The sequence below is a fragment of the Oncorhynchus keta genome, chromosome 30, assembly GCF_023373465.1.
Source record: "Oncorhynchus keta strain PuntledgeMale-10-30-2019 chromosome 30, Oket_V2, whole genome shotgun sequence".
Taxonomy (NCBI): domain Eukaryota; kingdom Metazoa; phylum Chordata; class Actinopteri; order Salmoniformes; family Salmonidae; genus Oncorhynchus; species Oncorhynchus keta.
Window position 1 is genome coordinate 27376853 of NC_068450.1, and position 25950 is coordinate 27402802.

The 25950-nt window shown below is 43.7% G+C and overlaps 1 protein-coding gene across 4 annotated transcripts in view; it reads left to right on the top strand.

Moving 5' to 3' along the window:
- Positions 1–25950, top strand: part of htr4 (5-hydroxytryptamine receptor 4) — a 137811-nt gene that overhangs the window by 23398 nt on the left and 88463 nt on the right. For 2 of the 4 annotated variants that reach the window (XM_052488094.1, XM_052488092.1), the window contains exons 2-3: positions 14452–14590; positions 15008–15091. In XM_052488094.1, coding sequence (XP_052344054.1) covers positions 14517–14590; positions 15008–15091 — 158 coding nt within the window. In that variant the 5' untranslated portion in view covers positions 14452–14516. Of the gene's footprint in view, positions 1–14451; positions 14591–15003; positions 15092–25950 lie in introns of all 4 variants that reach the window. The other 2 variants (XM_052488093.1, XM_035744092.2) reach the window with 1 other exon arrangement.

Sequence of the window (25950 nt, forward strand, 5' to 3'; positions counted from 1 at the left end):
TTCAATGCTGCAAACATTCATATGTTATGAATTTGCTTTGCTTAAGATCCCAGAGTGTTGTCTTTAATCGTAGGATATAATGTTGATATAGGCCAGCTCTTTATTTTGGTCAGTTCTGGGGGAATTCCTGTCATGTTATTGTGTTTCTTGGGGAAATGTTTCATTTATTCATATTATTTTTAATATTGTGAAGAATGCTGCTTGTTTTCAAAGTGATCAATGCAACAGAGTTGTCTGGACAGCTCCTGACTGGACCTAGATGGTGGTGGATCCACCCTACATCCGGACACATAAAGCATGTTAAATAGCGAAAGCTCCCAATATCTTTATCATGTGCTCATATTCTTTTTAAGAATGATGTTTTTCCCATGAGAAAAGTTTGCAGTATGTACGATTCATTTTTCTGTTCGGTTTTTGATTAGCAAAAAAAGGTTAAGGGGAAAGAGAAAACATTCTATGAGAGGAAGTGTCTACATTTCCAATCAATAGCAAACTTGTTTCATTTTATGAAGCTCAAAGAGCCTCAGCATGCTGCCAATGGGAATGACACTGACGCCAGCTGCTATTATTGATTTGTTTAAGCCACTGTTTTTAGAGGCTTTGGTGTGAATGGTGACGCTGCTTGACATCGGCTGAGTCATACAATTCACTATTCAGACCACCTGTGTCTGTGTTTGAAAGGCTCTGATCCTCCAGTTGAGCTTTCCCTGTTCTTTAGTCAGTTTTATGGTCCAATACTGCACATTTTTGACAGACATAGACCAGAAACCATATTTTCCATAAATGTTCTATTCATCCATTTGAAATGTTGTCCATAAAGGTTCACATTCACCCCCAGTTTAAAGATAGGAAAATGTATACCAACACATTTGTTTTTAGGTTAATGTTTAATTTGAACCGAACAGGAACTGAATGTTAGTCGGGGTAATTGAGGTAATATGTACATGTAGGTAGAGTGACTATGCATAGATAATAAACTCTGAGTAGCAGCAGCGTAAAAAAGGGGAGAGGGGGGCAATGCAAATAGTCTGAGTAACCATTTGTCCAGCTGTTCAGGAGTCTTACGGCTTGAGGGTAGAAGCTGTTAAGAAGCCTTTGGACCTAGATTTGGACCTCCGGTATGACGTGCGGTAGCAGAGAGAACAGTATATGACTAGGGTGGCTGGAGTCTGACACTTTTTAGGGTCTTCCTCTGACACTGCCTGGTATAGAGGTCAGAAGCTGAGCAGTTGCCATACCAGGAAGTGATGCAACCAGTGCTCTCGATGGTGCAGCTGTAGAACTTTTTGAGGATCTGAGGACCCATGCCAAATCTTTTCAGTCTCCTAAGGGGGATAGGCTTTGTCGTGCCCTCTTCGCGACTAGGGATGGGTATCGTTAAGATTTTAATGGTATTACTACTCATAACCGATACTGCTTATCGATCCAGTACTTTAAAAGTATTCTTATCGATTATTTTTCTTATTTTTTTACAAAAACATTTATACAAATTAAGAACAGAATTAACATTGCTTTATTTTCTGAAATGTAATATAAATCAAATAAACAATTATTTACAGCAAAAGAAATAGCAATGTTTTGAACAAATCACTATTATAGACTCTATTGTGGTGAGGGGGGGAAAAAAAAAAAAAGGAAATAAGCAAAATTTTCCTGCAAAAGATCAGGCAACGAGAGATGAACTACAAGCTAGGGAGTCGAAAACTGTGCATTTCTCTGCCTGTACATGATGCACTTTCCATAGATGTTTGGACAGATTGCTCGGGTTTCCGCCCTTACAAGAAAAAGTTGTATTTTTTTATTTTTTTACTAGGCAAGTCAGTTAAGAACAAATTCTTATTTTCAATGACGGCCTAGGAACAGTGGGTTAACTGCCTGTTCAGGGGCAGAACGACAGATTTGTACCTTGTCAGGGGATTAGAACTTGCTACCTTTCGGTTACAAGTCCAACGCTCTAACCACTAGGCTACCCTGCCGCCCCGTATTGCACTTGTGGCAACAAGCATTGTCAGCATCGACTCTGGTGAAGCGTAACCACACTTTTGAACGTTTAGCTCTCTCCGCCATCGTCACTAAACCTCGAGACTTTCTTACTATTAGATGTCGTGCACCAGCTGTTGTTTACAAATATACACAGACCGCCACTCCTTGTCTTACCAGAGGCTACTCTTCTCTCCTCCCGATACAGTGTATAACCCACCATCAGCCACGACTCTGTGAAACATAAGATATTACAGTTTTTAATGTCCCGTTGGTAGGATATACTGTATGTGATCGTAGTTTGTCTATTTTATTATCCAATGATTGTACGTTGGCCAATAGGACTGATGGTAAAGGCAGATTACCCACTCGCCGTCAGATCTTTACAAGGCACCCCGACCTACAGTATGTCCCCGATATCTCCGTCTCTTTCTCCCGCGAATGACGGGGATGAGGGCCTTGGCGGGTGTCTGAAGTAAATCCTTTGCGTCCGGCTTGTTAAAGAAAAAGTATTCTTCCAGTCTGAGGTGGGTAATCGCTATCCTGATATCTACAAACGTTCCCAGTTCCTGCTTCTCCATGTTAAACCGGCTGGCACAGACCAACGGGCCAGAGCCTCATTGGTTCCTTTTTCCAAGTTTCCAACACTTTCCAAAGGAGGTATTTATAGTTTTGGGATTATTAGTGCATTCATAACTGCACACTACTTGACATTTGGACAGACAGTCACATGAATCTCCCGTTTTAGTCATTTGTCTTTAATCAGGTTCATAAACCAGCCACACAGTCATGCAACACTTGTATTGCTTGCATAATGTCACCAGGATTATGGCACCAATAAACCGACTCATTCATCTTTGCCCCCAATTTCTTTATTATATGGCTTTGTGCTCTATACAGTTAGGTTAGAAATACACATTTATTTGACTGTTAGTGTAGCCTACATAACTGTTTGGGTCTCAGGATCAAGGGATTTCACATACTTGTCAACATGTCTACGTCAAACTGGCAACCCGACAGTGTACATGAACATGAATTATATGACGTTGCTGTTGCCGTCACCCGTTTCGCTATTATTTGGAGCCGTTTAAATCAAGAACCGTGCAATTGTCAAGTAATAGACCCTACAACTCTTATTTGTTACTTTTTGTTACGCTAATCAGTGTAAGGGTTGTCATTATACTTATGAATATGGCCCAGTAATATCAGGCAGCATAGGGGCTACCTTTATGTTTGTCAATGTTGAATGATTATTACTGATGCCATGGGCCATAAAGTATGATGGGATAAACAAAGTGGTATCTTTCCCATTTCAGGATGCCAGGTTGGTTAGTAATCCTATACTCGATAAAGCCTTTTTATACCTTTAACGTACAGGCTCTTACGATGCTCTGACAGCATTCATCATTATGAAATATGCTTAACCCTTGAAGGAAGTTGATCGTTTTTTGTTGTTGACTATGCCTCGGATAGCTTTATTCTTCACAGTCAGGGACAACAATAATGATTTGCTCGCTTTGAAATAATTTGAATATTGCCAATTTATGGCCGACGGGACTGAATAGGAAATGATGGACATTCTGGGAGACTTTGGACTTTGCTCAGAGGTCTTGAATACAGAGGAGGGAACCCAGACTGTTTCTTAGTGAATCGTAAAATTGTAGGGCGTGTTAGGTTGTAAAAATATGTAAACCATTCAAATCAGTGTGAGACAGGAGGTTGTATTGTTCTGAGGTGAAGAAGTCAGCTTGTGGTTAAATATACGTTCCTTTACAAGGCATTCTCCCTCCCATGTATTGGTGAGCAGGTCTGTGAAGTTGCCCCTGTACTCTTTTTAACGTGTTACTGTAAGGCCACCTCGATCAGCAGCACATTATAATGATATCGTAGGCCATATTAGTAAAGGTTCTTGGATATACACCCTTTTATGGTCTTTGTGAAAGTACAAGTCAACACCACTCAAACAGTTATACAGGAATCCCATCTACTCTACTGGGAACGTTACTGAGGTTATTACTGTTTATGTCTGTGGCGGTATTAAAAACGTAGACATGAGAGGGACCTATAGGGATTTTAGACTTACCCATAAAGATACTGCATTCCAGATGGGAGGCCCAATACAAACCCTGACGATATGTAACTTTAGCACTACCTCGCTGTTCTAAAACCCACTGCAGCCAATGTCTGTGACCCAGAGGAAATGTAATTAGCATAATACAACAATACCCATCAAAATCCATCTGTTTAAGCTAGAGATTTGTTTTTTTTGTTGTCAGTCCACCGCATCCGTCCATGTCGGCCTTCTGTATCTGCGGTGGAAGGTGGCAGAGCTACAGTGCTGTTTATTAGGCCTGGAGACATCCCCGAAATATCAATCTTCTCATGAAAACGTCTGTAGCGTCCAAATGGTATGGGCTATGGAAAGATGGTACTCTCACGAACACCATGGTGTTCTCTATTTCACTCTACAACCGCCACAAGTGTCACAGGCCTGGTCTGAAGCAGAAGAGGCTGCTGAGGGGAGAACGGCCCGTAATAATGGCTGGAACGGAGCAAATGGAATTGTATCAAACACCTGGGATACCATTCCACCTATTTCGCTCCAGCCATTACGATGAGCCTGTTCTCCCCAATTAAGGTGTCACCAACCTCCTGTGGTCTGAAGGTAACCTGGTACCAGACTGAAAAATTTATGAAGTGAAGGTATACGGGTAATTCCACAATATTTTCTTTCTTCTTTTTTTCTAACTTCCTTATATCTCTCAGATATAATGCAGGCACTTCAAAACGTACTTCCTTTTCATTTATTTTTGGACTATCTGTTTTTCCATGTGTGAGTCTGTTATTCACTGTGTTTCTATGGGCTAATAGCAGTAAAGGCAAAATTCAATGTTTCATCAATCATTTTTTAATATATATATTTTTTATATCTACAGGGGTCGTAAAATGTTCCATCTGAAAACAATTCCATATGTTAGCTTAGTTGAAACCCATCCCCGGGGCCCTTAGGCCTTCATTATTTTTTTTATTTTTTTACTTTGTTTAAAAAAATATATATTTGTGTTTTTTATGTAACTTTTCTTTGGATTTCTTCCACTTTGACATACAGACAATAAATGGGCCTATGCTGTTTTACTATAGTACTGAGGGTGCTTCACTTTGAAGTGTGTGTGTTTTTCAATTATACTTCTGTATTGAATGTGTGGCTTTTGAATAGTCATGGCAATGAGCATAACCTTATAGGAGATGGAATGAGAGGGTACTAAGTACTGAATGGGACCGCTTTAGTTGTTACATCCCTCCAACAATAGCCACATTTCTAACACCACTCTAAAGTGTCTTCAGCCAGGTTGTCACAATCTGCCCTCGAGCCAATAGGTGCAGTTAGACTTTTATATCTTTGGCCATAGAATTTTAAAAGGCTCTGAGTCAGAATATTAAGGCCTACAATGAATTTAAGGCACTTCTGTAAAGTCCAGTGTTTTTATTGGTCCTACTCCTGCAGCTGGTATTCTATCAACAGAAGAGTCATTCTCTAATATTAGCAGCTCTAAGTAATACTGTTAAAACACACTGCTACAGTTTATTGCTATTTTGAACATTTGGGGATCACTTCAATCTGAGTGTTTGCTTTAGTGAATGGTTTGACAATCATCTCAGGTCTTGTATTTATACCTGCTAAAGTTCAGCTTCTTTCTGTTTCATAGAATCTCCCGAACTCTTTTTGCTGCTCTGAACCGTTCTTTTCTGGGGGAAAAAGTCTATGAAATATCATCGAATGACTTGTATTATGTTGAATCAATATCATGCTGATAAACAACCCGAGAGGGGTCTAAGATAGTCAGTCACAGCAGAAACTTCTCTCTGTAATCTCTCCCAATGATATGAGTGGATTGTTAATTAGCCTACTGACTCCATAATCAATCATTAAACTCTCCTAATTCATTTTAAATAGTTGTTCTATACTTATAGGAAGTAATGTATGTTTTGGGAGATAAAGAGATACTCTGGAGGCATGGCTGCACACTGTATCCACATGATGTGCATTATTAATGGTTTGGCAAATTGCTATTTTTAATACCCGGCTGCATCCACATGCCCAGAGCAGAGCTGAGAGCGTTGGTGCTGAGCAGGAGAACTCAGTAAATATGATGTCAGGAGGAGCACAAGTAAGAGCATTAGGAGCCCCAAAACCATCATTAAACCCAAATTAGCATTTAAATTAAATTGGAAATCCATCAGGGAGAGTGCGTGTAGTATTCAGTATAATGAGAAAGTTTCCTTGAGGCTGATGCTGCTTTTGTGTCATGCGGCATCCCCCACCCCCAACAGTAACAGGCTGGCTTCTTTCTACCTGACACATATGGTTCCCTCGGTGCATTAGTCCACAGTTAAATTAGGGAAAAGTTGAATGGAAAATGTCTTCAATTTGTTGAGTAGTAATATATCAAATATCATTATATCATGGTAATTGAAAAGTATAAAACATATATCAGAAAATTGTTAATAGTGATTGAATGAATACACTGTCTGGGTAAAACCTTAGTTCAGGAACAGGAAGCAGCCAATGATTTGGAAATATGTGGCAAATGTGAGTCTGGTAAGAGGTCAGAGGTCATGTTCCTTGATTAGGATGGGGGATTAATGAGCTCTGGACCAACAGGGGAAACCTGAGCCAGATGGCAGGGTGTCCCTCCACAATAGGCAGGGTGTCCCTCCACAGTCAGACTCTTAACTCTCACACATGACAAACATTGGCTGCATTCTGGAAACTCAGTAATGGTGATCTTGTTTCCAGCATCAACTAACAGAGTTGCACTCAGATGAGACTACAGAGACACATCCTTACTTGTAAGATTTCATGTATATATGGCTTTTGGCAAAAAAACCGTTAACAAATTACAAGCACAATATTTACAGTGCATTCGGAAAGTATTCAGACCCCTAGAAATGTTCTACATTTTGTTACGTTACAAACTAATTCTAAAATTGATTAAATTATTATAAAAACCTTATTCATATAAGTATTCAGACCCTTTGCTATGGGACTCAAAATTGAGCTCAGGTGCATCCTGTTTCCATTGATCATCCTTGATGAGGTCCACCTGTGGTAAATTCAAATGATTGGACATGATTTGGAAAGGCACACACCTGTCTATATAATGTCCCACAGTTGACAGTGCATGTCAGAGCAAAAACCAAGCCATGAGGTCGAAGGAATTGTCTGTAGAGCTCTGGGACAGGATTGGGTCGAAACACAGATCTGGGGAAGGGTACCAAAACATTTCTGCAGCATTGAATGTCCCCAAGAACACAGTGGCCTCCATCATTCTTAAATGGAAGAAGTTTGGGTCCACCAAGACTCTTTCTAGAGCTAACTGCCTGGCCAAAATGAGCAATCGGGGGAGAAGGGCCTTGGTCAGGGAGGTGACCAAGAACCCGATGGCCACCTTGACAGAACTCCAGAGTTCCACTCCTCAGTAAAAGGCACATGAGAGCCTGCTTGGAGGTTGCCAAAAGGCACCTGGTCTGATGAAACCAAGATTGAACTCTTTGGCCTGAATGCCAAGCGTCACGTCTGGAGGAAACCTTGCCCCACCCCTACAGTGAAGTATTGTGGTGGCAGGGACTGGGAGACTAGTTAGGATTGGAGGTAAAGATGAACAAAGCAAAGTACAGAGGGATCCTTGATGGAAACCTGCTCCAGAGTGATCAGGACCTCAGACTGGGGTGAAGGTTCACCTTCCAACAGGATAACAACCCTAAGCACACAGCCAAGACAATGCAGGAGTGGCTTCGGGACAAATCTCTGAATGTCCTTGAGTGGCCCAGCCAGAGCCCGGACTTGAACCTGATCAAGCATCTCTGGAGAGACCTCAAAATAACTGTGCACCGATTCTCCCTATCCAATCTGACAGAACATGAGAGGATCTGCAGAGAAGAATGGGAGAAATTCCCCAAATACAGGTGTGCCAAGCTTGTAGCGTACTGAGTAAAGGGTCTGAATACTTATGTAAATGTGATATATCCATTTTCTAACATTTCTAATTACCTGTTTAAGATTTATCATTATGGGTTATTGTGTGTAGATTGATGAGGGGAGGAACTATTTAATCCATTTGAGAATAAGGCTGTAATGAAACGGTCTGAATACTTTCCGAATGCACTGTATGTTAGTGTGGAACGTTTCAAAGACTGAAGATATGGTGAGATGGAAGAGCAGATGAGACAGACAGTATCTACAAAACACATTAGAGTTTGAACTGTGTAATTATAAAGAGAATGGGTGATTTAAATAAAAGGGTGTTAGTATTTAATTTTTCTTCATCTTCAAATGAAAGACATTCCTCTCTGTTCCTCAAAAGGTTTTTGATATCTGGTTACGGCATATTATAGGATAAGTAATTAAGCAGTTTGACACCTCACCACTCAGAAGTTCCAATTATACCTACGGTATCATGTATGAAATTGGTGTACATAATTTCATTTCTAAAATGATTAATGTGAGCAGAGAAACAAAGCTTGGGCACACTGTGTTAGCAAACACATTTGACAGCTATTCAGACAGACTGGTAATGAAGTCAAGGAATGCTGCAAGGCTCACTCTGACAGATGTTATAATTGTAAAGAAAAGGGAAGAACACATTAAAACATCACAGGATCTCCAAGCACGTGAAATATATCAGTCTCATAGGGAATGTGTTTCACTTATTAAAATAGAAGAGAATTAAACACATTCCGTAAATGGTCTTGAAAGTGACAAAATATGTGTTTAATGAAAACAAGGGCAGATTGTTCTATGACGCAACTGTAGACAATACCCTGTCTGGTGTACCTTTTCTTTCCCAAATTGATACAGTCCAGACTCCATGCAGCCAGTCCAGACTCCATGCAGCCAGTCCAGACTCCATGCAGCCAGTCCAGACTACATGCAGCCAGTCTAGACCATGCAGACAGTCCAGACTCCATGCAGACAGACCAGACTCCATGTAGCCAGTCCAAACTCTATGCAGCCAGTCCAAACTCTATGCAGCCAGTCCAGACTCTATGCAGCCAGTCCAAACTCTATGCAGCCAGTCCAAACTCTATGCAGCCAGTCCAAACTCTATGCAGCCAGTCCAGACTCTATGCAGCCAGTCCAGACTCTATGCAGCCAGTCCAGACTCTATGCAGCCAGTCCAGACTCTATGCAGCCAGTCCAGACTCCATGTAGCCAGTCCAGACTCCATGTAGCCAGTCCAGACTCTATGCAGCCAGTCCAGACTCTATGCAGCCAGTCCAGACTCCATGCAGCCAGTCCAGACTACATGCAGCCAGTCTAGACCATGCAGACAGTCCAGACTCTATGCAGCCAGTCCAGACTCCATGTAGCCAGTCCAAACTCTATGCAGCCAGTCCAGACTCTATGCAGCCAGTCCAGACTCTATGCAGCCAGTCCAGACTCTATGCAGCCAGTCTAGACCATGCAGACAGTCCAGACTCCATGTAGCCAGTCCAGACTCCATGTAGCCAGTCCAAACTCTATGCAGCCAGTCCAAACTCTATGCAGCCAGTCTAGACCATGCAGACAGTCCAGACTCCATGTAGCCATTCCAAACTCTATGCAGCCAGTCTAGACCATGCAGACAGTCCAGACTCCATGCAGCCAGTCTAGACCTTGCAGAAAGACCAGACTCCATGTAGCCAGTCCAGACTCTATGCAGCCAGTCCAGACTCTATGCAGCCAGTCCAGACTCTATGCAGCCAGTCCAGACTCTATGCAGCCAGTCCAGACTCTATGCAGCCAGTCCAAACTCTATGCAGCCAGTCCAAACTCTATGCAGCCAGTCCAAACTCTATGCAGCCAGTCCAGACTCCATGTAGCCATTCCAAACTCTATGCAGTCAGTCCAGACTCCATGCAGCCAGTCCAAACTCCATGTAGCCAGTCCAAACTCCATGTAGCCAGTCCAGACTCTATGCAGCCAGTCCAGACTCTATGCAGCCAGTCCAGACTCTATGCAGCCAGTCCAGACTACATGCAGCCAGTCTAGACCATGCAGACAGTCCAGACTCTATGCAGCCAGTCCAGACTCCATGTAGCCAGTCCAAACTCTATGCAGCCAGTCCAAACTCTATGCAGCCAGTCTAGACCATGCAGACAGTCCAGACTCCATGTAGCCATTCCAAACTCTATGCAGCCAGTCTAGACCATGCAGACAGTCCAGACTCCATGCAGCCAGTCTAGACCATGCAGAAAGACCAGACTCCATGTAGCCAGTCCAGACTCCATGTAGCCAGTCCAGACTCTATGCAGCCAGTCCAGACTCTATGCAGCCAGTCTAGACTCTATGCAGCCAGTCCAGACTCTATGCAGCCAGTCCAGACTCTATGCAGCCAGTCCAGACTCTATGCAGCCAGTCCAGACTCTATGCAGCCAGTCCAGACTCTATGCAGCCAGTCCAAACTCTATGCAGCCAGTCCAAACTCTATGCAGCCAGTCCAAACTCTATGCAGCCAGTCCAAACTCTATGCAGCCAGTCCAGACTCCATGTAGCCATTCCAAACTCTATGCAGTCAGTCCAGACTCCATGCAGCCAGTCCAAACTCCATGTAGCCAGTCCAAACTCCATGTAGCCAGTCCAGACTCTATGCAGCCAGTCCAGACTCTATGCAGCCAGTCCAGACTCCATGCAGCCAGTCCAGACTCTATGCAGCCAGTCCAAACTCTATGCAGCCAGTCCAAACTCTATGCAGCCAGTCCAAACTCTATGCAGCCAGTCCAAACTCCATGTAGCCAGTCCAGACTCTATGCAGCCAGTCCAGACTCCATGTAGCCATTCCAAACTCTATGCAGCCAGTCCAGACTCCATGTAGCCATTCCAAACTCTATGCAGCCAGTCCAGACTCCATGCAGCCAGTCCAGACTCCATGCAGCCAGTCCAGAATCCATGCAGCCAGTCCAGAATCCATGTAGCCAGTCCAGACCATCAGAGGAAAAGGGGGAAGCTTGCAAGCCAAAGAACACCATCCCAACCGTGAACCACGAGGGTGGCAGCATCATGTTGTGGAGGTGCTTTGCTGCAGGAGGGACTGGTGCACATCACAAAATAGATGGCATCATGAGGACGAAAAGTATGTGGATATATTGAAGCAACATCTCAAGACGTCAGTCAGGAAGTTAAAGCTTGGTTGCAAATGGGTCTTCCAAATGGTCAATGACCCCAAGAATAATTCCAAAGTTGTGGCAAAATGACTAAAGGACAACAAAGTCAAGGTATTGCAGTGGCCATCATAAAGTTTTGACCTCAGCTCTATAAAAAGTTGTGGGCAGAACTGAAAAAGCATGTGCGAGCAATTAGGCCTACAAACCTGACTCAGTTACACCAGCTCTGTTAGGAGGAATGGGCCAAAATTCACCCAACTTATTGTGGGAATCTTGTGGAAGGCTACCCGAAACGTTTGACCCAAGTTAAACAATTTAAAGGCAATGCAACCAAATACTAATTGAGTGTATGTAAACTTCTGACCCACTGGGAATGTGATGAAAGAAATGAAAGCTGAAATAAATCATTTGTGCTAAGAATGTTTTTCACTTATTAAAATAGAAGAGAATTAAACACATTCCGTAAATGGTCTTGAAAGTGACAAAATATGTGTTTAATGAAAACAAGGGCAGATTGTTCTATGACGCAACTGTAGACAATACCCTGTCTGGTATACCTTTTCTTTCCCAAATTGATACAGTCCAGACTCCATGCAGCCAGTCCAGACTCCATGCAGCCAGTCCAGACTCCATGCAGCCAGTCCAGACTCCATGCAGCCAGTCCAGACTACATGCAGCCAGTCTAGACCATGCAGACAGTCCAGACTCCATGCAGACAGACCAGACTCCATGTAGCCAGTCCAAACTCTATGCAGCCAGTCCAAACTCTATGCAGCCAGTCCAGACTCTATGCAGCCAGTCCAAACTCTATGCAGCCAGTCCAAACTCTATGCAGCCAGTCCAGACTCTATGCAGCCAGTCCAGACTCTATGCAGCCAGTCCAAACTCTATGCAGCCAGTCCAAACTCTATGCAGCCAGTCCAAACTCTATGCAGCCAGTCCAAACTCTATGCAGCCAGTCCAGACTCCATGTAGCTAGTCCAGACTCCATGTAGCCAGTCCAGACTCTATGCAGCCAGTCCAGACTCCATGTAGCCATTCCAAACTCTATGCAGCCAGTCCAGACTCTATGCAGCCAGTCTAGACCATGCAGACAGTCCAGACTCCATGCAGACAGAACAGAATCCATGTAGCCATTCCAAACTCTATGCAGCCAGTCCAGACTCTATGCAGCCAGTCCAGACTCTATGCAGCCAGTCCAGACTCTATGCAGCCAGTCCAGACTCCATGTAGCCAGTCCAAACTCTATGCAGCCAGTCCAAACTCTATGCAGCCAGTCCAGACTCTATGCAGCCAGTCCAGACTCCATGTAGCCAGTCCAGACTCTATGCAGCCAGTCCAGACTCTATGCAGCCAGTCCAGACTCTATGCAGCCAGTCTAGACCATGTAGCCAGTCCAGACTCCATGTAGCCAGTCCAGACTCCATGTAGCCAGTCCAAACTCTATGCAGCCAGTCCAAACTCTATGCAGCCAGTCAAGAACATGCAGACAGTCCAGACTCCATGTAGCCATTCCAAACTCTATGCAGCCAGTCTAGACCATGCAGACAGTCCAGACTCCATGCAGCCAGTCTAGACCATGCAGAAAGACCAGACTCCATGTAGCCAGTCCAGACCATCAGAGGAAAAAGGGGGAAGCTTGCAAGCCAAAGAACACCATCCCAACCGTGAACCACGAGGGTGGCAGCATCATGTTGTGGAGGTGCTTTGCTGCAGGAGGGACTGGTGCACATCACAAAATAGATGGCATCATGAGGACGAAAAGTATGTGGATATATTGAAGCAACATCTCAAGACGTCAGTCAGGAAGTTAAAGCTTGGTTGCAAATGGGTCTTCCAAATGGTCAATGACCCCAAGAATAATTCCAAAGTTGTGGCAAAATGACTAAAGGACAACAAAGTCAAGGTATTGCAGTGGCCATCATAAAGTTTTGACCTCAGCTCTATAAAAAGTTGTGGGCAGAACTGAAAAAGCATGTGCGAGCAATTAGGCCTACAAACCTGACTCAGTTACACCAGCTCTGTCAGGAGGAAAGGGCCAAAATTCACCCAACTTATTGTGGGAATCTTGTGGAAGGCTACCCGAAACGTTTAACCCAAGTTAAACAATTTAAAGGCAATGCAACCAAATACTAATTGAGTGTATGTAAACTTCTGACCCACTGGGAATGTGATGAAAGAAATGAAAGCTGAAATAAATCATTTGTGCTAAGATTGTTCTGACATTTAACATTATTTGTCACACCCTGACCTTAGAGATCCTTTTTATTCTATTTGTTTGGTTAGGTCAGGGTGTGACTCTGGTGGGAAAGTCTATTTTTCTATTTATTTATTTTTGGCCGTGTGTGGTTCCCAATCAGAGGCAACTGTCTATCGTTGTCTCTGATTGGGGATAACATATAAGTCGTCATTTTCCTTTAAGGTTTTGTGGGATCTTGTTTTCTGTTTAGTGTTTCTGCCTGACAGAACTGTGCGTTTTCGTTTTTTGTCTTTGTTATTCTTTTGGTGTCATCAATAAAAACACGATGTACGCCTACCAAGCTCTCCCAACGAGAGCTGTTATGTTATTCAATTAAAGTGGTGATGCTAACTGACCTAAGACATGGCATTTTTACTAGGATTAAATGTCAGCAATTGTGAAAAACTGAGTTTAAATGTATTAAGGCTAAGGTGTAAGTAAACTTTCGATTTCAACTGTATGTACAGTAAAACTGCAATAGCACCAATCAACCACAATGTGAACTATGTAATTTTTACATTACTGTTTAGTCATTTAGCAGACAGTCAGTAGTGAGAATGTACATTTTCATACTTATTTTTCTCGTACTACTCCCCAGTGGAATCAAACCCACAACCCTGGCCTTGCAAATGGGTTACATGGGACCTTGTATAAATTAGATTTGAATCATGTTTTTAGAAATCAAACTGACACGATCACATGAAATTGAGAGAAATTACACACACATGTATTATTACTCCAGAGGTAATCCTTCTGATGACATAGTATGGAAATACTCTGTATAATAAAAATATTCATATTTTGTAAATACATTCATCGGGATATATTTGCACACTGTACAGGGCAAGGCCCAAGTGACCAGACGCAGCCACGTTCAATGCACATGTGCAACCCTGTGACAAGTCATCTGGAGATTTTCCTTGTCCATTTTCCAAAAGGGAATTCGTGATATTGTAATATATGGAGATCATATCAGTGTCGGTACAGATATACATTTATCTGTTGACTCCACTAAGGGTGAAAAAACAGTAATGAAGTGTCTTCTCCGCATTTTTAACAACGACCTCCTACTGTTGCTTGTGTTGCAGGACTGCTGCATAGTCCCCGTGGCAGCCTATTGTATTCATGCATCCCAAAAGGACACGCGAATGCAATGAATTTCTTGAACAAAATGGGATTATGTGACCCAACCAGTAATACAACCAATAGCTCATATGACCATGGCAAGTGAAAACATCATTCAAAATCTGCTACACTATTCTTGCATGCATTTAAACAATGAAGCAAAATCATTTGTCATTGGCTTCATGAATATGTAGTGGCATATTCATGTTAATCCCAGTCAGTAAATTCAAGTCTGTTCTGCCTGTAATGTTGTTGCATGTATTGAGTTAATCCTCACGCTGTTAGTGGATATGTTATTGTAGAGTAATTAGAGGCATATTTTCATTTCGATTTTTTGATAAATATTTAAAGAACACTATTTTATTTTCCCTGGTCTCCTAAATCATCTAAATCATAGGTTCAAAATCTGGACAGCCTTACAAAATGTGGTATAGTGAGTGATTTTCGGGGCATATCTATAAGGTCATAGTGAATCCTAACTGCCTGAGTAACCTCTATTTCTCCTTGTTTCATAGGGAGTTTTGGCATTGATGGGTACATGAATCTAAGTTCCGGGGGCCCGATGCCTGTGATGGAGGAAGTAAATATCAGCAACAGTGAGAGGTAAGGATAGTACACGCCATCCATGAACACATCTTAAATGAATAGGTACATTCATCATTCTTTCATTCATTCAAGTGTTGGCACACATATAGGAGTGATTAGGTGTCATACACACGTAGGGTAGCGTGAGGGATGGTGATGCTATGGGTAGTCTAGGGCTGTGTCCAAAATGACTTCCTATTCACTACATCAGTGGTTCTCCAACCCCTCCCCAGATATTTCATCATGTTGTTCTACAGTAGCGCTGAACTAGCTCACCTGATTCACCTAGTCAAGCGCTTGATGATGAGTTGACAAGTTGAATCCTGCGTGCTAGCTCTGGAATAATTCAAATACATGGAATGGATGGGTGTCCCAGAGGAGAGAACCACTGACCTACATAATGTACTGCTTTTGACCAGGGCCTATAGGGCTCTGTGCACTATGTAGTGAAAAGAGTCCCATTTGGGATTCAGACTACAGTGCTTGGGGAAGGACATGCACTGTGGTCAGCTCTGCAGTAACCAGAGGCTTCCTCCTCGGGAATCATCTTTCCCTGCTTTTGTATCTGCTTGCCTTCTCACTGTACTCATGTCGTATCCTGTGACAGGCTTCCTATTAGGAGGAAAGGTTTCTATAAAAAAAATAGCATTATACAGAACATAGATCTTAAATGACAAGAGCGCTTGGGCACTTACAAATGGACCCATTGCCCTCTCGACCAGGTCATCTTTTTTGACTGGATGACATACATACTTGTATACATGGCGGGTATTAGAAATAGTTGGTATCATAAATATGCTCTTGCAATGGCTTTCCAGAATCATGTGTACAGTTGAAAACATGTGGCAGGGCTTGCAAATTATCATGGATTACAAAGGGAAACCCAGCCGTGAGCTGTCCAGTGACACAAGCCTATCAGCCGAGCTAAATACCTTCAATGCTTGCTTAGAGGCTAGCAACACTGAACTATGCATGAGAACACCAGCTGTTCTGGACAACTATGTAATCCTCCTCTCCGTAGCCAATGTGAGTAAAACCTTCAAAGAGGTTAACATTAACAAGGCAACAGGGCCAGATGTATTACCAGGACGCGTACTCAGAGCATGCACTGACTAGTTGGTAATTGTCTTCACTGACATTTTCAACCTCTCCCTGACCCAGTCTGCAATAGCTACATGTTTCAAGCAGACCACCATAGTCCCTGTGACCAAGAACACCCACGTAACCTGCCTAAATTACGATTGCTTGTTAGCACACACATCTGTAGCCATGAATTGCTTTGAAAGGCTGGTCATAGCTCAACACCACCAATCCAGACACCCTGGACCCACTCCAACTCGCATAACAGCCCAACAAATCGACAGATTATGCAATCTCTATTGCACTCCATACTGCGCTTTCCCACCTGGACAAAAGGAATACCTACGTGAGAATGCTGTTCATTGGCTATAGTTAAGCGTTCAACACCATAGTACCCTCCAAGCTCATCATTAAGATAAGGACCCTGGGATGAAATATCTACCTCTGCAACCGGATCCTTGAACTCCTGATGGGCCATCCCCAGGTGGTGAAGTTAGGCAAAAACACATCCAACATGCTGACCCTCAACAGGGAGGCCCCTCAGGGGTACGTGCTTAGTCCCCTCCGGTACTCCCTGTTCACCCACATCTGAGTGGCCAAGCACGACTCTAACACCATCATTAAGTTTGCTGACGACATAACGACACGACGGCGATAGGGTGCCAACGAGACAGCCTACAAGGAGCAGGTCAGAGACCTGGCAGTGTGGTGCCAGGACAACAACCTCTCAGCATGTCAAAGGAGCTGATCGTGGACCACAGGTCGAGAGCTTCAAGTTCCTCGGTGTCCACATCACTAAGGAGCTATCATGGTCCACACACATCAACACAGTCTTGAAGAGGCCACGACAACGCCTCTTCCCCCTCAGAATCGGCATGGCCCATCAGAGCCTGAAAAAGTCATACAGCTGCACCATTGAAAGCATCTTGATTGGCTGCATCACCGCTTGGTGTGGCAACTGCTTGGCATCCAATCGCAAGGGTAGTACGCACAGCTCAGTACATCCCTAAGGCCAAGCTTCCTGCCATCCAGGACCTAAATAATAGGTGATGTCAGAGGAAGGCCGTAAAAAGACTTCAGCCAGCCAAGTCATAGGCTGTCCTCTCATTGTGTATTTATTCCTTGTGCTATTATTTTCCTATTTTTCGACTATTTCTCTGCATTGTTGGGAAGGACCCGGAAGTAACCATGTCACTGTTAGTCTACACCTTTTTGTTTACGAAGCATGTGACATAAAACAATTTGATTTGATTTGAAACGTGTGTAGGAAACATATTCTCTCGACTAGAGACTGCTTTCATAGACAGTGTGTTCATTCAGCTCATGTTGATGTGCTCCTGATAAGCTGAAACCTATTGAAGAATGTACAAGAGACAACAACAACACAAAATATCCATTGATAAACGCATGTCCCCTGGGGCTCGGCTAGCAAATTATTATCAGCTCAAGCAGTTGTGAGAAGACTGTTCCATTAGACATTGTTTAGGACACATTTGTATGAACGTCTCATGGCGTGATTTATGGCATCTGTCAGTGATATCAGAGTACACTACATGTACAGTATCATCATTCCTTTTTCTACTCACTTTTTCGGGAAATGGTTTAGCAATGAAAAATGCACCCATCTTAGACATTTGGCAGTACAAGAACCTAGTGTTGTGAGAAAGTTTGAACACAGACTAACCACTTTGGTGCGATTCATCATCTTTCCTGTTCAGATCAATTACATATATAGGATCTTCATTTGAGCCAGTTTGCTACAGCAGGAAAATAATCCTGCATCAAAAGGAAATGTTAATAATTATGTGGCCGTTATTAGGGGTTTATACAGTTTTTTAGGGTAAATCAAGTCTGACATTTTAAAGTGGAAATTATAAACTGTAGAAGCCTTTTTAAACCTTGCATTCACTACAAGTATGCATTTCAGCAAGAAAAGAGTGATTAAATGAAGACCCTACATCTGTGACTAAGGTGTTGGTGACAAGTGAAGTTGAGCCATGGTCTGCTGCATGTTTTTTTTTCTCCAGATGTATTTGATACAGTCTCTCAGGACTGCAACTCTATTATAAAAACGTACTGTATTACTAAGTGAATGTTAATGATCTAACAGATAGAAACACACGCTTGTGCCTGTCTAACCACTGTGAGTAACTGGTTGGGTTACCGCACCTGGAGGGGGGATAATATGTGTTTGTTATACAGAGTAGAAGACTAGAGGTAGATAATAGTATGCTAATACAGTAACTCTTTCTCCTGGCAGTAACTCTAGCTCCTGGCAGTAACTCTAGCTCCTGGCAGTAACTCTAGCTCCTGGCAGTAACTCTAGCTCCTGGCAGTAACTCTAGCTCCTGGCAGTAACTCTAGCTCCTGGCAGTAACTCTAGCTCCTGGCAGTAACACTAGCTCCTGGCAATAACTCTAGCTCCTGGCAGTAACTCTATCTCCTGGCAGTAACACTACCTCCTGGCAGTATGTGCTGCTCATACTATTACAGTAACTATGTCCTGGCAGTATGTGCTGCTCATACTATTACAGTAACTATCTCCTGGTAGTATGTACTGCTCATAATATTACAGTAACTATCTCCTGGCAGTATGTGCTGCTGATACAATTACAGTGACTATATATTTTGGCAGTATGTGCTGCTCATACTATTACAGTAACTACCTCCTGGCAGTATGTGCTGCTCATACTATTTCAGTAACTATCTCCTGGCAGTATGTGTTGCTGATACTATTACAGTGACTACATATTCTGGCAGTATGTGCTGCTCATACTATTACAGTAACTTCTCCTGGCAGTATGTGCTGCTCATACTATTACAGTAACTATACTTCTCCTGGCAGTATGTGCTGCTCATACTATTACAGTAACTAGCTCCTGGCAGTATGTGCTGCTCATACTATTACAGTAACAATCTCCTGGCAGTATGTGCTGCTCATACTATTACAGTAACTATCTCCTGGCAGTATGTGCTGCTCATACTATTACAGTGACTATATATTCTGGCAGTATGTGCTGCTCATACTATTACAGTGACTATATATTCTGGCAGTATGTGCTGCTCATATTATTACAGTAACTATCTCCTGGCAGTATGTGCTGCTCATACTATTACAGTAACAATCTCCTGGCATTATGTGCTGCTCATACTATTATAGTAACTATATCCTGGCAGTATGTACTGCTCATACTATTACAGTAACAAACTCCTGGCAGTATGTGCTGCTCATACTATTACAGTAACTATCTCCTGGCAGTATGTGCTGCTCATACTATTACAGTAACTATCTCCTGGCAGTATGTGCTGCTCATACTATTACAGTAACTACCTCCTGGCAGTATGTGCTGCTCATACTATTACAGTAACAATCTCCTGGAAGTATGTGCTGCTCATACTATTACAGTAACTATCTACTGGCAGTATGTGCTGCTCATACTATTACAGTGACTATATATTCTGGCAGTATGTGCTGCTCATACTATTACAGTAACAATCTCCTGGCAGTATGTGCTGCTCATACTATTACAGTAACTATCTCCTGGCAGTATGTGCTGCTCATACTATTACAGTGACTATATATTCTGGCAGTATGTGCGCTCATACTATTACAGTAACTATCTCCTGGCAGTATGCGCTGCTCATACTATTACAGTGACTATATATTCTGGCAGTATGTGCTGCTCATACTATTACAGTAACTATCTCCTGGCAGTATGTGCTGCTCATACTAATACAGTGACTATATATTCTGGCAGTATGTGCTGCTCATACTAACTGACTTGGTGTTTTCTGGAGGCCACAATGTTTGCTTTGTCAGCTTTTTCATAATTGACACTAACATTATGGGATAATGAAAAATGGCACCGGAGGAGATGGGCCAGACGGATTAACAAGGCTGCAGGGCCAGACGGATTACCAGGACGTGCACTCCAAGCATGCACTGACCAACTGGCTAGTGTCTTCACTGATATTTTCAACCTCTCCCTGACTGAGTCTGTAATACCAACATGTTTCAAGCAGACCACCATAGTCCCTGTGCACAAGAACACTAAGGTAACCTGCCTAAATGACTACCGACCCGTAGCACTCACAACTGTAGCCATGACATGCTTTAAAAGGCTGGTCATGACTCACATCAACAACATTATCCCAGAAACCCTAGACCCACTCCAATTTGAATACTGCCCCAACAGATCCACAGATGATGCCATCTCTATTGCACTCCACACTGCCCTTTCCCACCTGAACAAAAGGAACACCTATGTGAGAATGCTATTCATTGACTACAGCTCAGTGTTCAACACCATAGTGACCTCAAAGCTCATCAGTAAGCTAAGGACCCTGGGACTAAACACATCCCTCTGCGACTGGATCCTGGACTTCCTGACGGGCCACCCCCAGCTGGTATGGTTAGGTAACAACACGTCAGCCATGCTGATCCTCAACACGCGGGGCCCCTCAGGGGTGCATGCTCAGTCCCCTCCTGTACTCCCTGTTCACTCATGACTGCATGCCCAGGCACGACTCCAACACCATCATTAAGTTTGCCGATGACACAACAGTGGTAGGCTTGATCACTGTCAATGATGAGACAGCCTGGCCGTGTTGTGTCGTCAGCAAACGTGATCAAGACAAAGGAGATGATTGTGGACTACAGTAAAAGGAGGACCGAGCACTCCCCCATTCTCACTGACGGGGCTGTAGTGGAGCAGGTTGAGAGCTTCAAGTACATCACTGGGGCCAAGCGTCCTGCCATTCAGGACCTCTATACCAGGTGGTGTCAGAGGAAGGCCCTAAAAATGGTCAAAGACTCCAGGCACCCTAGTCATAGACTGCACGGCAAGCGGTACCAGAGAGCCAAATCTAGGTCCAAAAGGATTCTTAACAGCTTCTACCCCCAAGCCATAAGACTCCTGATTAGGTAATCAAATGGCTACCCAGACTATTTGCATTCTCCCCCTCCCTCCCTCTTTTACGCTGCTGCTTCTCTCTCTCTTTATTATCAATGCATAGTCACTTTAACTCTAGCTACATGTACATATTACCTCAATTACCTTGACTAACCGGTGCCCCCGCACATTGACTCTGTACCGGTGCCCCCTGTATATAGCCTCACTACTGTTATTTTACTGCAGCTCTTTAATTATTTGTTATTTATTTTTTACTTAACACTTATTTTTCTTAAAACCTCATTGTTGCTTACGGGCTTGTAAGTAAGTATTTCACGATTGTATTCGGCGCATGTGACAAATACAATTGTATTTGATTTGATTACATGTTCCTCAAAATCTGAATCAAAATACTATTGTTTTCATTTAAAATAAAGTGAAATCATTAGGCCAAACCTATGTTGATTTGTCCATATCCACAGTACAACTGTTTTCCACTAATTATATACTGTAGGTAGCCTATTTGTTCTTGTGTTACTGTTCTTTTTCATTCATTTCCTCAACAATGATGAAACCAACAGTCTATATTCTATGCTTATTTAGTCTCATCCTGAAATATCATATTTTATTACCAAGATCCAGTTAATGGATTGAATGAGCAGTTGAATACAGTGAGCTTGCTCTGTCTCCTTCCTCTACGGCCATTGCAGTGGGAGTTCATGTGTGGGTCATTGGAATGACAGTGTGTAGAGGTCCAACATAACTCTATGTAAACAGAGCCCCGTTTCGAAGTCAATAACTCCTGCAATGTGACAGAGAGAGAGTTTCTCATGTGTTGGAATGATAGGACAAAATAAGAGTATCAGTATCAAGGCTTGCATTGAATTGAACCTTTATGTTTATATTATGCAAAGGCCTGTTTGTTGAATAATGATACATGTTTTGGGATGGATAATTGCTGTTTAGTCATTTATTACATGAGTCATTTCTTCAAAAGGGTTATACCTGGAACCAGAAATGATTTGACCTTGAACCAAAAAGGGTTCTCCTTTGGGGACAGCCGAAGAACCCTTTTGGAACCCTTTTTTCTAAGAGTGTAGCACTTCCGCTGAAAAAGTCAGGGTTCCATAGCCACAAGTAGAACAGCAGAAACTGGATCAGCAGCATGAACAGATGGACTGTGGATGGGGGCAACCAGGAGTCAGGCAAGGTAGTCCTGAGGCATGGTCCTAGGGCTCAGGTCCTCTGGAAGGAGAGAGAGAGAGAGCAGTTTTTCACAATTCCTGACATGTAATCCTAGTAAAAATGCCCTGTCTTAGGTCAGTTGTAGGGAGAATGATTTATTTCAGCTTTAATTTCTTTCATCACATTCCCAGTGGGTCAGACGTTTACATACACTCAATTAGTATTTGGTAGCATTGCTCAGGACAGACGGGAGACTCTGGGAGCTCAGGACAGACGGGAGACTCTGGGAGCTCAGGACAGACGGGAGACTCTGGCAGCTCAGGACAGACGGGAGACTCTGGCAGCGCTGGGCAGGAGGAAGACTCTGGCAGCACTGGACAGGCGGGAGCACCTGTAGGGAGGAGACGAATAGACAGCCTGGTGGCGGGGGCTGCCACCGGAGGGCTGGTGTGTGGAGGTGGCACCGGATAGACCGGACCGTGATGGCGCACTGGAGGTCTCGAGCACCGAGCCTGCCCAACCCTACCTGGCTGAATGCTCCCCGTAGCTAGGCCAGTGCAGCGAGGTGGAATAGCCCGCACTGGGCTGTGCTGGCGAACCGGGGACACCATGCGTAGGGCTGGTGCCATGTACCCTGGCCCGAGGAAACGCACTGGAGACCAGATGCGCTGAACCGGCTTCATGGCACCTGGCACAATGCCCACTCTTGCCCGGCCGATACGAGGTGCTGCTATGTACCGCACCGGGCTATGCCTGCGCACCGGGGACACCGTGCGCCTCACGGCATACCACGTGCCTGCCTGGTCCCTCTCTCTCCACGGTAAGCACGGGGAGTTGGCTCAGGTCTCCTACCTGACTTAGCCACACTCCCCGTGTGACCCCCCAAGAAATTTTTGGGGCTGCCTCTCGGGCTTCCAACCGTGCTGCCTCCTCATACCACCGCCTCTCGGCTCTCGCTGCCTCCAGCTCTGCTTTGGGCCGGCGATACTCTCCCGGCTGTACCCAGGGTCCCTTGCCATCCATGGTCTCCTTCCATGTCCAGGAGTCTGGATATCGCTGCTGCTGCCCATTACCATGCTGCTTGGTCCTTTGGTGTTAGGTGATTCTGTAACGCTTGTCTCCTCCTCTGACGAGGAGGAGTAGTAGGAGGACCAATGTGCAGCGTCGTAAGTGTCCATTTTAATATGTAAAACTGAACACTACAAAAATACAAAATGACAAAGTGAAAGAACAAACAAAAATCGAAACAGTCCTGTGTGGTGCAAACACAGACACAGGAAACAATCACCCACAACTCAAAATGAAACCAGGCTACCTAAGTATGGTTCTCAATCAGGGACACCCAATGACAGCTGCCTCTGATTGAGAACCATACCAGGCCAAACACAGAAATCCCAAATCATAGAAAAAGGAACATAGACAACCCACCCAACTCACGCCCTGACTACCCACGCCCAAAGACATAACAAAAGAACTAAGGTCAGAAGGTGACACTGGCTCGTTTATGATGGTTTTGGATCAGTGGCGTCTTCCTTGTTGAACAGCCTTTCAGGTTATGACGATATAGGACTCGTTTACTGTGGATATAGATACTTTTGTACCTGTTTCCTCTAGCATCTTCAGAATGTCCTTTGCTGTTGTTCTGGGATTGATTTGCACAGAACACGTCTCTTTCATGAGTGGTATGATGGCTGTGTGGTCCCATGGTGTTTATACTTATGTACTATTGTTTGTACAGATGAACATAGTACCCTCAGGCATTTGGAAATTGCTCCCAAGGATGAACCAGACTTGTGGAGGTCTACAATTTATTGTCTGAGGTCTTGGCTGATTTCTTTTGATTTTCCCATGATGTCAAGCAAAGAGGCACTGAGGTTGAAGGTAGGCCTTGAAATACATCCACAGGTACACCTCCAATTGACTCAAATTATGTCAATTAGCCTATCAGAAGCTTCTAAGGCCATGACACCATTTTTTTGAATATTCCAAGCTGTTTAAAGGCACAGTCAACTTAATGTATATGAGCTTCTGTCCCACTGGAATTGTGATACAGCGAATTATGAGTGAAATAATCTATCTGTAAACAATTGTTGGAAAAATGACTTGTGTCATGCACAAAGTAGATGTCCTAACCGACCTGCCAAAACTGTAGTTTGTTAACAAGAAATTTGTGGAGTGGTTGAAATAGAGTTTTAATGACTCCAACCTAAGTGTATGTAAACTTCTGACTTAAACTGTACGTAGAATCACTCAGGACACCAGATAAAACAGGAGAATTACACCAGATAGGACAGACCTTAGCCCTCCGGCATATAGACTATTGCAGCATAGACCTGGAGGCTGAGACGGGGGGAGTGGGTGGGGGGCGACAACACTGTGGTCCTTTCCAAAGTTACCCCCGGACATGGCCAACCAGGCAGGATATATATAACCCAGTGGTGGGCCGTCAGGGCCAGCAAGGCCTTCTCTGCTGGCCTAAACATCATCAGAATATATATATTTTTTAAATATATTTTCCCACAAATATGTATTAAATTATTCCCCAGAGTAAGAGTTACACTCTTCATTTCATAGCGTTCCTCTTGGTTGCACTGCTTCCAGCCCCAGGTTGAGATTTGGAGGGCTGGTCTTTATGTTAGATCTTTTATCCAATCATATTCAGCCATCATGTGTTGCCAGGGGTCTAAAATCTGCCCTCGGGCCTTCAGAATCAACAGTGTGGGCGCTTGTAGCTTAAAGTGAATGGAAATTAAAATTTAGTGTCAACCAATCAGCTTTAGAGTTGGCTATTGTACGCCTGCTGGCTGGCTCCAATGTTACACAGGAGCCAGCTAGCAGGCGTAGTGCGTGCACGTCTTTTGATTGGATTAGCAATATTGAGAGGCAGGTCCTATATGGGCAGGTCTCAGAACTAGGAAACGGAAATTGATCAACAAATTAATTTGTTTACCACTAAGATGTTTTTTCAACCCACAATGGCGGAAGGAGAAGATATCGATTTGGTCGAGGATGTAATTATAACGCCATTCTCAAGACAAACTTTTCAAGAAAAGTTAGACATTGTCAGGAGAGGTAGACGCCGACGCTACAAAGCCTGTCACAGGCGGGAAAGGGGTTTGTTCGCCACTTTCAACTATGAATGACTCACAGGTTCCGAGAAGCACTGTAAACTGTACTGCTGGGAATGCCTATTATTTGCAAGTGATCGATTTGGTGTTTGGAGCCACACTGGCTTTGCAAACCTGAGTTGTCTAACCAAGGCAGCAACGAGACACCAAAGTACGGCTGGGCACTTACAAACAATGGTGCTTTTGAAAACTTTTGGGGACACCCGAGTTGATCTACAGCTCAACGAAGCTGCACAATGAAAATGTATTGTACTCTTCCCCTGCAATTCTCTGAATAAAAATGTCAATGTCAAGGTGACGCAACGCCTGGTTATACTGCGTTTCTGTCTAAATGTATAGTGTCTAGAGCCATGGCATCATAATGATGGTAATAAGAGGTGGATTAATTTGGGTGGGACTGTGTAGGACTTCACTGAAGGCCCAGGCCCCAGAACCACGGCACGCTACTGATATAACCCCACCCACTTTGCCTAAGCACAGCCCCCACACCGCCAAAGGGATATAAACAGACCACCAACTTTCTACCCTGAGACAATGTCAAGTATAGCCCACTAAGATCTCCCAAACTGCACGAGCCCGAGGGGACAGGAAG